Here is a 15,844-nt window from a genome sequence, read left to right as displayed (position 1 = left end):
CTTTTTCAATACACAACATGGCTACCGTAGTTCTCCCAAGAGCTGCACATTTCTTTGTGGATCCTTTGTGTTTCTCTTGCATTCTGTGTGCCATAGTTTGTGGTCGCAACAGCACAAGCGCCACAGCTAGCAATATTGCTGCAACCTGCTGCCAGTTGGCTTTAAGTTTGTGCCCTTTTTGATGCTTTTTTCTTCTTTTTTGGTATGCTGCTATGTGTTAAGTCTGCTTATTCATCCAGGAACGGTGTTGGTTGTAAATCACCCTTCTTTCCCAAGGCTCTGCTGACCAATCGCAGCTTGTGGTTTTGCAAAACTAAAAGCACAATCCCCTCCACTTTGTTTCAGATAGTGTTTGCCTCGGTTTAGTAGCTAGGCACCTTAGTCTATCCATAGTGTCAAGAAATCAATGTTAACGAAGCAAATGGAACAGTTTGACATACTGTGTATGACAGCTTTACAATTCTTAGTTCCCCCCCTCAGTGTGTGCTATAAGGAATCGCCGGAACATGTCAAAAAGGTTAAATTGCACATAGTAAACTTTATTTTTTTAAGCAAACAAAATCATGGGTTGGGAGGTTGGGGAGAAGCATTGCCACACATGTTTTACAATACTTTTGGGTCTTTTTTTATATTGCTGGACAAAAGAAATGATTTTTACCTGTACAAATCGAATCGTAACACTACCCCACTCTCTGTCCACTGTCAAAGCATAGAAATAAGGCACTTTCTCTGTAACAGACTAACAAGGCACATAAACACTAATTCTGAGAAGGGGGGACCTGGGCGCTGAATCTGGATCCATATTCCAGTGGGGCGTCTTGTCCCTTGATTCCCAGTTTCATTTGAGCGAGGCTGTTGGCGGAGGGATAGGGCTGCAGTAGGGACTACTCTTGTAGTATACTGAACTTAATTATTGCACTCCTGTGGCTGATCTCTTTGAACGACTTTTGTTTGTATGGGACTCTTGCAGATGTGTGCAGATATGCTTCCTGTGGTTAAGTGTCTGTAAGACACACATGTGCATGTGTTCTCAACCAGCTCTGGCCGGCTGCAGGGGAGTTCTTAACCCATTGCTCCCGGCAGAAGAGAAGAGGGTTCATGCTCAGCCGTTAACTGCCATGCATAACGCACCATTTGTGTGTGTCTAATTCCACAGCCCTCAGTGGTGCCTAAGAGCACCAAATTGTTTTGGGTAGCCTTTGTCCCCTTATCCCTACCTCTCCCACTAAAGGAAGAAAAGAAAAGTTGGCTTTATCATGTTGGCACTGCTGGGGATTTATTTGCATGAATTGTCAACTTAATTTGACCTTCTGTCTTTTTTAAAACAATAAAAAAAATGGGTATAAAGGCCTTATGGATCTCTCTAAGGTCTCACTTTGTGGCTTTCTTTACAGATTTATTTTGTGTAAAGTAATTTCATTTGTATAGAGTTTTGTACAGTCTCCAGAATGTGATATTTGTCGCCGCTGTTAACATTTACACCTCTTGTAATATTTGGGATTTACCAACTCCTTTTATTTTGCTTTCCAAAAAACACCTTGCAATCTTGGTTACTATTAAATGGCCTAAGAGAGCTGTGGATCTCTCTCACCTTCTCTCCCTTCTTTGGTACCTTCAGTTACCTCATTTTGCTATTTTGTGTTGCAAACCTGCTAATGATTATGAAAGCTTATGGGTTTTGTTAGAATCATATTTGTCAAGTGTTTTCTTCAAAAAAAATCATACTCCATTGTATCATTTAACATGTAGTTTTAAATGTATTATAAATATCTGTAACCAAATCATTTGAAGGCTTGATAAATTTTTAACAAAATTTGTACATTTTTTATGAGAGTTACTAGTAATGCTTTACTAAGTAGTGCAATGAATTTTTATTTTTAATCCCTGTGCCCAATTTTGGAGTTGAGAGGGTTGTTCAGTAATAAATGTATGATGTACACTTATACAACTTCGTGTTGGTTCTTCTCACACTCTAGTCCAGTGTTGGATCTCTGTAGCTATTGGTCTTGATTTAAGCATAGAATATTAAATTCTGTTAAATTACATGATTCCAAATGGAAGCAGGTATAGAAACCCCATTAACATTTGCCTCTGATTACAAACTTTTAAAAGTCCCCGTTAAGATGGAGCTACCCAAATTGTACTCAGTATTCAAAAGGCAGCCACACCGTATTTTTTTATGAAGACATCATACCAGCTGTTTATTTTTTTAATTGCTTTCCTAATTCTTCACACTGAATTTGCCATTCAGTGCTACAGCACACTGAGACCATGTTTTCATTGTGCTTTTCACTGAAAATGGTCAAAGTAGAAAGCACAGAAAAATAAAGAAAATCTCTTCCAGTAGTAAGCTAGAACATGAGAAGTTGTATTTCTTGCTGGTGTGAGTTTGCTACACGTAGAAACCCTATCTGGTTGGCACTTCAAAGTACAAAGTACGGTTCAGGCTTATTGCACCTCACCCTGATATAAGAGGTAGAATGGCTTTAGCCAGTGTGAAATATCTGCTGGGGGCAGAAGCAGAGATACCATCTCGCTGTATCGGGCAATGATTCTGAATGAAGAAAACATCTATATATGGTCAAGAAGTATTGCCAATAGTGTAGGTGGTTAATATGTACAGGGATACGCTTAGGTTTTGTGTGTCATGCTACTGCCCTTACATTTAGGGTTGTAATTACGTTCTCAAAAAGCAACCTTGAGTTGCATGTGCTTGGACTTCAATGTTTTAAAATCTTTGCTCCCTTGGGGGTTGGGCAGGGGCTTCACACATGCTCAGAGGCAGGGTGTTCTCTTAACATTCTTCCCTGTCTACGTGCCCAGGGCCTTTTTGCAAAGGGAAGCCTCTCTCAACAACCCTTTCACCATCCGCTCTAGCTTTCCTGCATTATCACACGATGTGAAGGGACTGAGTCTTACTGGCCTCATTTCAATGTGGGTCTGGCCGATCCCCTACTGCAAGATCTTGGGATGCTAGCCATATCCTTAAACCCAGAGGGTGATGATCAAGTATGTTTTCCTTTTTTTAAAAGCACTAAAAGTAGAAATAGTAGAAAGATGTCTTGACTTGGGGTCAAAAGAAAGCAGTTCGGGAAAAAACAAGACATTTCATTCCGAATCTACTTTGTTGTTTAGTCGTTTATTCGTGTCCGACTCTCCGTGACCCCCTGGACCAGAGCACGCCAGGCACTCCTGTCTTCCACTGCCTCCCGCAGTTTGGTCAAACTCATGTTTGTAGCTTCGAGAACACTGTCCAACCATCTCATCCTCTGTCATCCCCTTCTCCTTGTGCCCTCCATCTTTCCCAACATCAGGGTCTTTTCCAGGGAGTCTTCTCTTCTCCTGAGGTGGCCAAAGTATTGGAGTCTCGGCTTCAGGATCTGTCCTTCCAGTGAGCACTCAGGGCTGATTTCTAGACAGAGCCAAATAGAGGATGACGGGTGGGTGTCCTGCCCTTCTAACATAAATCCTGGCTACGTCCAATGCTTTTACTCTACAATGCTATGATCCAGCTGGTGGACCAATTCAAATCTTGCCCCCACAAGCTGCGTCCGCTCATGAATCTCCCCTCTCAATGGGCGTAGCCAGGATTTTTGTTTTGGGGGGTAGAACCTCAGTTTGCTATGCATTTTTATTGATTTATGGGGGCAGCTGCCCCTCCTTACCTCCCCCCTTGGCCATGCCCAGGGCTGGATTTAGGTTTGATGAAGCCCTAAGGTACTGAAGGTAATGTGGGCCCTTTATGTGTCCAGCTGTCCGTTGTCACCAACAAATTGTTTTTTGTGTTGAATATATGCTATATGGGAATTTATGGACCTAATAGGTATCTAAAGCCATTTGCACATATTTCCATGCAACGAGTCCTTGCAGAATGTTGTTGTTTAGTCGTGTCCGACTCTTCGTGACCTCCTGGACCAGAGCACGCCAGGCACTCCTGTCTTCCACTGCCTCCTGCAGTTTGGTCAAACTCATGCTGGTACCTTCGAGAACACTGTCCCACCATCTCGTCCTCCGTCGTCCCCTTCTCCTTGTGCCCTCCATCTTTCCCAACATCAGGGTCTTTTCCAGGGAGTCTTCACTTCTCACGAGGTGGCCAAAGTATTGGAGCCTCAGCTTCAGGATCTGCCCTTCCATTGCAGAATGTAGGCACCCTATATATAGAAATGAGCAAACCAGTGATATTTTAGGGAGCAGGCTAGCAGGTGGGGCCCATTACTTTCATCACACAACATGAAACACTGTTGCTGTATGTAGGTTTTATTTATTTATTTATTTATTTATTTTCTTATCTTATATTTTGGAAATGTACATCCAGTTCTTTTCCCCCCGAGGCCCCCAAGAGATTGGGGCCCTAAGCTATAGCTTGTTTTAGCTTATACGGAAATCCGGCACTGCTCATGCCCCTCTCCACGCCCAATCTCCCCAAGTTTCGCCTTTCCATTCCCAGTTGTCGGAGGAAGCTGCCCGGCCCCGCTCCGCCCCCCAGCCCGCCTCTCTCCCTCTCGCCCGGTTCCCTCTCGCGCGTCCTGGAGCCGATGGCGCGGCGGGAGAAGGAGGTGGTGCCGGCAGGAGCCGCGGTCGCGCCCTGCGATCTGTGCGCCCAGGGCGCGCCGCGCCAGGCGGAATGGAGCTGCCTCACCTGCCTGATGTCGCTGTGCGAGACCCACGCGCGACCCCACGGGGCAGCGGACGGGGAACCCGGCGCGGCTTTCCGAGGCCACCGCGTGTGCGCAGCCGGCGAGGCGGCCGCGGAGCTGCGCGCCTTGCGGGAGCGCTGGTGCGCCGAGCACCGCGGGCGCCCTCTGGAGCTGTTTTGCGAAGAGTGCGCGCAGTGCGTGTGCGCGCTCTGCCCGGCTCTGGGCCTCCACCGCGGACACCGAGTGAACCTCATCGCCCAGGCGGCGGAGAGCAAGCGGGTACGCGGGCACAAAAGTTCTTCCGTGTTCTTTTTGGGGGGTGGGGATTTGTGTCCTTTCAGACGTGATCGCACTCCAACTCCCATCAGCTCCAGCCCTTAGGCCAGGGATGATGGTCCGTCGACATCTGGAGAGCCACACCCATCCGCTAGTAAGATTTTCCATGGCTAAACGAGGAGAGGAAGTGTCCTGACATTTTTAAAGATGTCTGGATTTATTATAGCTTAAGTGGGCATCAGTGGCATAGCGTGGGTTGTCAGCACCTGGGGCAAGGCAAGTAATTTGCACCCCCTAACCCGTGGATTTGCGCCCCCTTACCCTAACCCCCAGATGTTGCGCCCGGTGTGGCCGGCCCCCGCTGCACCCCCCACGCTACGCTACTGGTGGGCATAGGGTCTCAAGTCCACTAAAACGGATCCCGTAATAAATCTGTTAATCCTCTTTAAAGGTGCCAAAAGATTATACAGTGGTACCTCTGGATATGAACGGGATCCGTTCCAGAGCCCCGTTCGCATCCTGAAGCGAACGCAACCCGCGTCTGCGTGGGTCGTGATTCACCGCTTCTGCGCATGCGCATGATGTCATTTTGAGCATCTGCGCATGCACGAGCGGTGAAACCCGGAAGTAACACGTCCTGTTACTTCTGGGTTGCCGCAGAGCGCAACTTGAAAACGCTCAACCTAAAGCAACTTCAATCCGAGGTATGACTGTATTTGATGCTTACTGTATCAGACTAACCTAGCTATCTATGTGGAATTTATTAAAATGGTTATTGGCATTTGTCTGCCTTGAGAGACACATACCCGGGTGAAGTCAAACCCCTGGGTTAGCAGCACTGAAATGACCTCCCTGGGGCACAAGTCTGGGCAGTGTGGATGGAGATCCTGCGCTACCCAGATGACCAGACCCCTCTCTCGGCTTCGCTGATGGGGTCCAAAGGAAAGCAGAGCAATACATTTGGCACCAGCTTGGCTGCAGGAATTGCCGGAAGGAGGCGTTCAATGAGTCATCCTTAGGTACTCCAGATTTGTGTTGGGTTTACTCCTTAGCTGTTTCTTTTCCCAAAGATATCCTGCAGGGCAGTGGAGCTTTAGGTTCAGAGTTTTCCTTTTCAATCCACCAGAGCCCGTTTCTGCATGCAGGGAAAGACCCTAATTCACCGAAGCTTTGAGCCCCATCGGCTAACCTCAGCTGGTTTAGCCAGCCAGCCAAAGCTGATTCCAGGGTGTAGCCGCCGTTGCACGCAGGATGGTGGACAAACTACCCCAGAGGAAGCACAACCCTAACACCCAGTGCACCCCAATTTATTACCACAGTTCCTCTAAACTTTAGGTAGCTCTTCTGATACAGTTTATTTCCTGTATTAGGGTTAACGGCTTGTTTCACAATGTCTCAAAATGTGTAGTATGTTCTCAACCAGTTCTGCAAAAAAGTGGGTGTGAGGGTTCCTAACATCTCTACCAGCCTATAGAGGCCTTTAGCAGCAGTTTGATCTCCAGATGATGTGTGCTGTCATTTATATCCCTGTTGAGAATATATTCCCTTCACTAGAGCAAGCTGCTGTTAAAGGCAAAGGAGCAAGCCATACAGTTTTCTTTCTGGTCTGTTGGCAAGCTTAAATAAGCAGTCATCCCACTTGCAACTATTGTTATTGGTTAATACTTATTAGATTTCTTATCTTCCCTTCACCATAGGTCCCAGGGCAGATTACAATAGTGTAAAATTATAATATTAAAATCAGTTAAAACTACATGGTTTTGGTTAATATCACCTCCTCCTGGCAGCTTTCCCCCTCCTTTGCCTACTAATTTTTGTGTGCTATCATGTGCCTGAGAATTCTGGGTCTGGGTCCTTATTTTCTCTCTCACTCTTATACCACAAAATGGTAAGTGCCACATCTCTGCCGTGTAATTGCAATAGAACAGTGCTTTGTGCTAGAGCATCTCGGATTACAAAGAGGCGTGTTGGGGCAAAAAAATTACAGAAGAATCTACTTTGGGAAATGCAGAACATAGCAGACACAGCCAAATCTTTCTCTAGCACTAATCAGAATTCACTTCTGCTCTCTTTTCCTTTGCAATGCAGTAGATAGGGGGGAAAGCAGAGACAGTAGACAGGGGAAGAGCTAGCCAGAAAGTTGGCACCATGTTTTTTTTAGGTCTAATAAAGGTGGCATTTTGATCTCTTCCCCCTCTTGCCTCATTCATAGCCAATTATTTTTGATCTAATTATTCTTCAGATAGTGCAATGCAATTTATTGTCTTTGTGCTGTTGACAACCCTAAGAGGTCGGTCCAGTAGTGTTCCCATTCCATAAATGGGGAACTTAAAGAAAGGCATGTTCCCCCAAACATCACATTTTGCTTTTTGATACGGTTCCAAAAATGTCCAGGGTTACATGGCAAAGTACAGTGTGTGGTGCTGTCGGCTGTGAGTGGCGCATGTGTGACTGTTAAATTGCCAAGCCCTCTTCCCCATCCCCGCATGGCTCCCTGGAAATGGGGACACAATTCTTTTTGCTGTTTCAGTATCTTTACTGTACAGGGGGAAAGAACGGGGGGCACTTTGTACCAGAACTGAATATGCAAAGTGGGAATGAATCCCTCTAAGATCATCCTGGAACTGAAGAGCACACCAGCTCCAAAGTAGCTTCAAAATTAACTTGCAGCCTTGCTAATTAAAATTGGTCCCGTCCCCCCTCTCCATGGAAGAGAATTAATTCACGTTAACTGGAAGAAAAATGTGCAGTGAATATCATGAGTGACTGGTATATATGCTAGCAGAAACACTGGTGAGCTTATATATTTTGTGGACTTGCTTGCAAAGCTGAATCTTTAGTTGAAGAATCTACTTGTTGAACAGATTAGAAGTTGCAACTGAAGGTCTGAAGTGGTCACCATCAGTGATGTGTCCTTTTTACACTGGGTAAAACAGGAAATCATGAGGTCCTATTTGAAGCAGTTGACCCTGAAGAAGAAGCAGGAAGTTGACAACATAAAACATATTGAAGAAGCTACTAATGGGCTGAAGGTAAATCAAGATGTGCTAATCTCCGTAATGATGGTACTATTTATTTGCATAGTGTCCTTGGGGGCCAAATTGGATGGGATCACAACGATGTCAAGGAATAGGGTGCTTCAAAGTTTATATATGAAGTACAGTGGTACCTCGGATTAAGTACTTAATTCGTTCCGGAGGTCCATTTTTAACCTGAAACTGTTCTTAACCTGCGGTACCACTTTAGCTAATGGGGCCTCCTGCTGCTGCCGTGCTGCCGGAGCACGATTTCTGTTCTCATTCTGAAGCAAAGTTCTTAACCCGAGGTACTATTTCTGGGTTAGCGGAGTCTGTAACCTGAAGCGTATGTCACCTGAAGCGCATGTAACCTGAGGTACCACTGTACAGTTGTATCTTAGAAATTAAATGGAATCCGTTCTGGAAGTCCGTTCGACTTCCAAAACATTCGGAAACCAAAGCGTGGCTTCTGATTGGCTGCAGGAAGCTCCTGCAGCCAGTCAGAAGCTCCGGAAGCCCCATCAGACGTTTAGCTTCCAAAAATAGTTCTCAAACCGTAACAGTCACTTCCGGGTTTGCGGCGTTCAGGAGCCAAGACGTTTGAGAACTAAGCTGTTTGAAAACCAAGGTGCGACTGCACCATGCAGCCTCATTAACTTCCCTTTCCCACCCCATGGGGCAGCTATGACCAGGTGGCTGTGGCCCAGGTGTCAGTGAACTGCTAGTGATCTTGTGACTGTGCTGGATCTCAACAAGAGATTGCAGGTGACGGGGTGAAGTAGGGGAAAGGAAGTTAGGCATGATATATCGCAAGGAGGATGCATTCCTCCTCACCAAATTCATAACGACACCCAGGCTCATTTTTCTTGCTAACTAAAATGAATTCTGCTGCATGCAAAGCAGGCTGCTTAAGCAATTGACCCAACCCGAGCTGGGCCACTCCTTGGCCTGTGGACCAAAGGGCAGAAAAGCTGCAGGTCAACAGAGCCACAAGAACCTCCCCACCCACAATGTTTGAATTGGCTGACTGCCACTTATTATGCCAGGCTCATTATTAGCATTAGTATAGCAACCTTCTGGATTCAAGGCTGAACTGCTGCTTTGGGAGGTTATTTATTTCCCCCCGATGTTTGCAGTTGTAGAGGCTGCAAACACAGTGGTGTGCCTGCAGGAGTGTTCTTGTGCATTTCAGGGACGTGGGTGACGCTGTGGTCTAAACCCCTGAACGTCTTGAGAACACTCATGCTTAAGATCAGAATAAAATATGAGAGGAGACCTTTGTGGGCGGCACCAAAGGCGTGGGGAGCCCGTTGACCTCCAAAGCTTGCTGAATTATTACAACGCCCCATTAAGGCCTTGGCAGCTTGGTTGTCTGAATGTAACCTTTCCACAAAGGCTGGTAAGCGCCTTCTCTTTTCCATGCTAGGCCCCTGGAACCTTTGTGTTTGGCAGCTTTCTTGGTTTGGTGCTGAGGTTTTGTTTTGTTTCACCTGCAGGCACACATGTTCGAGAGCAAAACCTGGCTGGCCGGGAAGTTTGCTGAGCTCCGGCTCCTGTTTGCCGAGGAGGAAACTTTGACCAAGAGATACATTGACGAGAAGGCACAGCATACCTTGATGGCGTATGAAGAACAGGCAGAGGCTTGTGAAGGCCAGATCCGGTTCATAGATGGCTTCGCAGACAGGATCAGGCACATGCAACTTCAACCAGACCCCCTTCTTTTGCTCAAGGTAAGTAAAGGGTAAAGGGACCCCTGACCGTTAGGTCCAGTCATGGCCGACTCTGGGGTTGTGGCGCTCATCTCGCTTTATTGGCCGAGGGAGCCGGCGTACAGCTTCCGGGTCATGTGGCCAGCATGACTAAGCCACTTCTGGCGAACCAGAGCAGTGTACGGAAACGCCGTTTACCTTCCCGCTGGAGCGGTACCTATTTATCTACTTGCACTTTAACATGTTTTCAAACTGCTAGGTTGGCAGGAGCAGGGACCCAGCAACAGGAGCTTGCCCCGTCACGGGGATTCGAACCGCTGACCTTCTGATTGGCAAGCCTTAGGCTCTGTGGTTTAACCCACAGCACCACCCATGTCCCATATTTGCTCAATGTAGGACGGTGCTTTTCCTGGTTGAAAGTGTGGAAAGGCCCTGTTGTGGTTGCCCTCTCAGGAAAAGTCCAGCATAGAAGCCCCACCCAGGCCCCATTTTCTCCATGGTGTGATTCCTACTGTTGCTCCAATATATAGTGGTGCCTCGGGTTAAGTACTTAATTCGTTCCGGAGGTCTGTATTTAACCTGAAACTGTTCTTAACCTGAAGCACCACTAGCTAATGGGGCTTCCTGCTGCTGCTGTGCTGCCGGAGCACAATTTCTGTTCTCATCCTGAAGCAAAGTTCTTAACCCGAGGTACTATTTCTGGGTTAGCGGAGTCTGTAACCTGAAGCGTATGTAACCTGAAGCGTATGTAACCTGAGGCACCACTGTAGTTCCTTCAGCATGCCTGCTGCTTTGTAAAATAATGCAGGCAAAACAGGCAGGTCCCCGCCCCTCCAAGCCTACAATCAAAACTTCGAGAAAGAATATGTGCAGCACATTTCTCTGCCTTGACGTTTTTTAAAATTGATTTACGATTATAGGGTTGATTCACACAATGCCCTGGCATGGAGCTTATGCCCCCACTGGTCTTGCAATGTGGGTCTTAGGTTCACACGCTCCTCTCTCCTATCAGGAACGCAGCCTTGAATGGGAACCGGAATTTCTTACTGGTCGATTTCCACATCCTGCTTGTGTGATCTGGTCTCTGCCACAGCAGCGAAAAAGTGTGGCAGTTCTCCAGGACAAAGCCTACTCACAAGGGCATTTACACAGGTGTGGGTGGCGCTGTGGTCTAAACCACCGAGCCTCTTGGGCTTGCCAATCGGAAGGTCAGCAGTTTGAGTCTGTGCGATGGGGTGATCTCCTGTTGCTCTGTCCCTGCTCCTGCCAACCTAGCAGTTTGAAAGGATGCCAGTGCAAGTAGATAAATAGGTACCACTGCAGCAGGAAGGTAAATGGCGTTTCTGTGCTCTCTGGTTTCCATCATAGCGTTCCGTTGCGCCAGAAGCAGTTTAGTCATGCTGGCCACATGACCTGGAAAGCTATCTGTGGACAAACAGACATCTCGCCCAAAAGCGAGATGAGTGCTGCACCCCATAGTCACATTTGACTAGAATTAACCATCCACGGGTTCTTTACCTTAAGCACTTTAGCTTACTGTCAACATTAAAGGGTGGTATGGGTGAGGCCTTTGTCTAGTGCGTTTATTGTTATACTTGTTCATTAATTGGTTATGTCACTAATTCTCAAGCTTCTGAGATAAATACCAGTTCGTCCTTTTGACGACAGACTGATGCCAGCCTCTCCTGGCTCACAGAACCCTGAGGCATCATGCAGCTCCCACACGGATTGTGCCCAAGGAGCACCACACACTGCCCCATGGAGTCTAGGAATCAGAAGGCAGGCATTTAAGAATTAATGTTTTCCTCTGCAGGGCTATTGTGCAGCAGAAAAGGAAATAGTGAAGCAGTTGATCCCCGCAGAGCAACTCACTCCGTTGCCCATGTCGTTTGAACACGTCACAAACCACTTCTTGCGCTTTCTTGAGTTCGTCCAGTCCATCCTGCAGAAACCACTCAAGGCTCGGCTCAAGGAAGGTACATGAATGCGTGGAGGCAGAGCATAGATATCACTGATAGCCGTATCCCACCAATAGCCATGTGGGAGAAGATTCCATAGTTTAACCATGTGCTATGTGAAGAAGCATGTCTTTTGTCTCTTCGGAACCTCCCCAAATTCTGCTTCCTTGAACATCCACGAGTTCTAGTATTGCAAGAGATGGAGAAAAACGTTTCTCTTGGTTTGGATTAGTGTGTCAGATGAACCGGTTGTCAGGTTTCGGGGAATCAGTTCCCTCCCATGGTGGCAGCCGAGAATAAGAGAAACGATAAAAGTTCTTACCAAGCAATTTACTCAATAATTCACAGAGAGTAACGAAGGAATGCAGTCTTCCCTAATTAATGGCATTGCTCCAAGTAAAGTCCCACCTGCTTTCATCTCCCCTATTCTACGTCACTCCAGTGACAGCTAATCTGAGCTATTTGCCTCTGAGCTCTCTGTTCTCCTACTTTCAATGCCCGCCTGGTCCTTGGGGGGGGGGGTCAGGAATGCTTTCCAAGGACACTGAGTCTGTCAGCTGTCTCTCCCCTGGTGCTTCTTCTTCTTCCTGTTGTTCCTCTTCCAGTATTTCCCAGCTTCTCCCCTCTGCAGCCTCTGAACTATGCCCTTCTGCAAACCACTGTTCTAAATCTATACTGTCCTCCTGTTCTTGGGAAGGTTCAGGAGAAGGGGGGTGGTGGTCCTCATGATTCCTCCTCAGTCCAGCCCCTTACACCAGCTCATTGTCTAAATAGCATCTTTGTTTTGATTTTTTGTTTGCTCAGATGTCTTCAGCAGCCTTAACAGCACCTTGAAGAAGGACCCCGGACTGTTGTTGAAAACAAACTCTTCTGCCAATCGCGCGCTCTTCTTGAAACGTACGTATTTCCTGTGCGGATGGTGGTTGTAGGTTTCCCCATCTTGCCAGCCATGGTTAGAAACTCCCATGTTTGACTGCTCAGCACACGGTGTCTTAGAACAGTTTGGTATTTGAATGCTCACCATTTGAAATCATCTTTTCTTTGGAGAGGGACAGAGGCAAGTTGTTAGTTTTTCAATTTAGATTTTAGAGCAGCAGTTGCCTGCTTGCTCAGCCCAGGGGAGCTGGACCTTCCCTGACCAAGCAGTTTCACAGGGATAAATGGACAGGGTTGCACATCCCTGGAAGGAGCAGCTCCATAGCTTAGAGTTGCTCCTGGTTTTATCTTTGTCTAACTGGGGGCTCAGGTGGCCTCAGTGACCACAAGTGCCATTTTCCAGCCCCTTTTGGGCAGAGGTGACTTGGCCATTACATTCAGTGCTCTGGTAGCTTCCAGATTAGATTATTACAATGCATTCTACATGGAGCTGTCCTTGAAGGTGACTGGGAAACTTCGACCGTTCCAAAATGCAGAGATCAGATTACCGATTGGAGTTGCCTTTAGATCTCATAGAAGCTGTATTAAAACAGCTGCTTTGGCTGCCAGCTCATTTCTGGGCCTAATTCAAGATACTTACACCTTAAATGACTTAGGCCTCTGAAAGACCATCTCCATCACTACAGACCCTCTCAAGTGTTAAGGTCAGGAGCGGAATCCTCTTGGTAGTTCTACAGCCCTCAGAGGTTATGGTGACCTGGGAGAGGGCATTCTCTGTGGCAGCCTCTCAGTTGTGGAATTCCCTTTGCACAGATATGCATCTAGCACCTTCATTGTACAGCTTGTCATATGCTGAAGACCCACCTCTTTAACCCCCCCTCCATTGCCCCCTGAGTTGGGAAGGAGGGACTTCCTGAGACTGACGTTTGAGTAATCCCCAATCCTGTTGTATAGACCAGGCGAGGGCGGGGAAGGACCTGTGACCATTCAGCTGTGGCTGGACTACCAATTCCATCGTCCTTGACCATGCTGACAGGGGATGATGGGAGTTGTAGTCTAAGCACAAGTGGAGGGCCAGAGGATCTCCACCCCGGGCTTGATCCTTCATACAAACGGCTAAATCAGGCATAGGCAACCTTCGGCCCTCCAGATGTTTTGGACTACAATTCCCATCTTCCCTGACCACTGGTCCTGTTAGCTAGGGATCATGGGAGTTGTAGGCCAAAACATCTGGAGGGCCGAAGGTTGCCTATGCCTGAGCTAAATCTTGGGTTGCATTTCTTAGTCTGCAGAGTAACATAAGCAAACAAGGGAAAGCTGGTTTTAAAATCAGAACTAGGGACGAGATACAGTGGAGGACTCGGAGCTGTTCCAAAAATAGCACTACTGTATCTGTACCCCCATCATGGCAAGGTTCACTGGTCATCATCCTGTTTCCCCCTCTTCTCATTCCATCCTTATCATTGGCTTCTGATGCAGACACCATGATGGTATTGTGTCCCATAGGAAGTTCCACTAGTCCTTGATGTGGACAGGTCTACCCATAGAAGGCTTCTGGTTTTAACAGCTTGTGTTGTGGCTATTTCCTTCCTCAACTTTTGTTGCTGCCGAAGATGTTTCTCTGCGATGTGTTGCCTATGAATGTTTTTCCCCCACAGATGCAAGATCCCCCACGCTAGAGATCAATAGCGTGCACCCCAGGTTAATTTTATCAGAGGACCGTCTTTCAATAAGCTACAGCTGGAGGAGAAGACTTTACTGCTCAAACCCAGAGAGATTTGACACTGTCTGGCAAGCCTTGAGCAGAGATTCTTTCTTTGCCGGAAGCCATTACTGGGAGGTGGATGTGCTGCAGGCCGGGCAAGGGTGGTGGATTGGGGCGGCCTACTCATCCATCAAAAGGAAAGGAGACTCTGAACTTTGCCGCTTGGGATGCAACCGCGTGTCCTGGTGTATCAAACGGTTTGACTTTGAATACTGGGCGTTCCAGAACGGGGAGAGAGTCCCTATTCAGGCAGAGGATGATCCTGAACGAGTTGGGGTTTTTCTGGATTATGAAGCTGGGATCCTGTCTTTCTATAACGTGACAGATGGGATGGCACATCTGCACACGTTCCGCTGCAAGTTCACGGAGCCGGTTTATCCAGCGCTGAGGTTGTGGGAAGGGACCATAACAATGTGCAAGATAACTTAAAGGCTGATGGCACAAGGATATGGGGAAGACCCATGCTTCTCATCCATGTATATTGTGATATGTACAGTGGTGCCTCGCAAGACGAAAAGAATCCGTTCTGCGAGTCTCTTCGTATAGCGGTTTTTTCGTCTTGCGAAGCAAGCCCATTGACAGCGGATTAGCGCTATTAGCGATTTAGCGGCTTTTAGCGATCAGCTGTTAAGCGGCTTATCAGCGGATCAGCTGATAAGCGGCTTATCAGCGGATCAGCTGATAAGCGGCTTAGCGGCTTAAGGGGGGAAAAAACGCAGGAACTCGCAAGACATTTTCGTCTTGCGAAGCAAGCTCATAAAGAAATTCGTTTTGCGAAGCGCCTCCAAAACGGAAAACCCTTTCGTCTAGCGGGTTTTCCGTCTTGCGAGGCGTTCGTCTTGCGGGGCACCACTGTACTTCAGGTTTTTAATAGAAAAAGACACTTTATGATACTGAATCGTTTCCTAATGGCGACATATCACTCCAGGAAATAGCTGTCTATATGCCATTTTTGCACTTTCAGTAGAAGTTGCAATCTACCTCACAAAGTTACCATGAACTGTGAGGTAAGGGAGAGCAATGCAGAGGATCTAAAACACTTGGCCAATTAAAAAAATGCTGAAACAATATTTGCCTTGTAAAGTTTTCAGACAATAATGGTGTGATTACTGAAGACTGTCTCTTAACCCCATCTGTGTATTAAATTCTTTGGGGAAGGCTTTGTGCCTCTCGGTATATATCCAATTTGCACTGACTTTCTGGGGTCTAATCCTGGTTGCAAGGAGGCTTCTGTACAAATAAATGGCAAGCATCGCTGCTATTTCTATAATGGCAAAGTCATCCTGTGTGCCTTGGAAAACTTATGATGACGATGCATCTTGCCTTGGAATAATTTGCAAAGCAAGCCTGCTTAGCAGACAATAAGGTATCTTTGAACTGGTGAATTGCAGCCTGCTTCTTAATGATGTGGAATCTCATTCCAGAGAGCCAAAAGAGAGGCAGAGGAGTACCTAAGCTTTCACTACTCAGCTGTAAATATTTGTAGTAGCAAAGAGAATTGGTGCTGGCTGCCGATTTGTTATCAGGCTATGGTCAAGGTGCAGTTATTGGAATTTAAATCCCTAGGCTGCTTGGAACCAGGCTATCAAAAAGAGTATCTTATGCC

The 15,844-nt window shown here is 46.9% G+C and overlaps 1 protein-coding gene across 2 annotated transcripts; it reads left to right on the top strand.

Annotated features, from left to right (window-relative positions):
- Nucleotides 1-4,390: 4,390 nt before the first annotated feature.
- Nucleotides 4,391-15,623, top strand: TRIM14 (tripartite motif containing 14). 2 transcript variants are annotated; one of them, XM_083719192.1, is made up of 7 exons: nucleotides 4,391-4,916; nucleotides 7,850-7,945; nucleotides 9,427-9,660; nucleotides 11,453-11,615; nucleotides 12,402-12,494; nucleotides 14,132-14,721; nucleotides 15,102-15,623. In XM_083719192.1, exons 1-6 carry the CDS (start codon nucleotides 4,398-4,400, stop codon nucleotides 14,665-14,667), a joined length of 1,641 nt encoding a protein of 546 aa, XP_083575318.1. In that variant the 5' UTR covers nucleotides 4,391-4,397; the 3' UTR covers nucleotides 14,668-14,721; nucleotides 15,102-15,623. The 2 variants fall into 2 exon arrangements, with proteins under 2 accessions (XP_083575318.1, XP_083575317.1); XM_083719191.1 differs by having other exon boundaries at nucleotides 14,132-14,733; nucleotides 15,113-15,623.
- The last annotated feature ends 221 nt before the right edge of the window (nucleotides 15,624-15,844 follow it).

The sequence above is a fragment of the Podarcis gaigeae genome (genome assembly GCF_964106915.1).
Source record: "Podarcis gaigeae genome assembly, chromosome: 17".
NCBI classification, from domain to species: domain Eukaryota; kingdom Metazoa; phylum Chordata; class Lepidosauria; order Squamata; family Lacertidae; genus Podarcis; species Podarcis gaigeae.
Note: the sequence above shows the minus strand (reverse complement) of the source record. Positions and strands in the feature narration are given on the sequence as shown.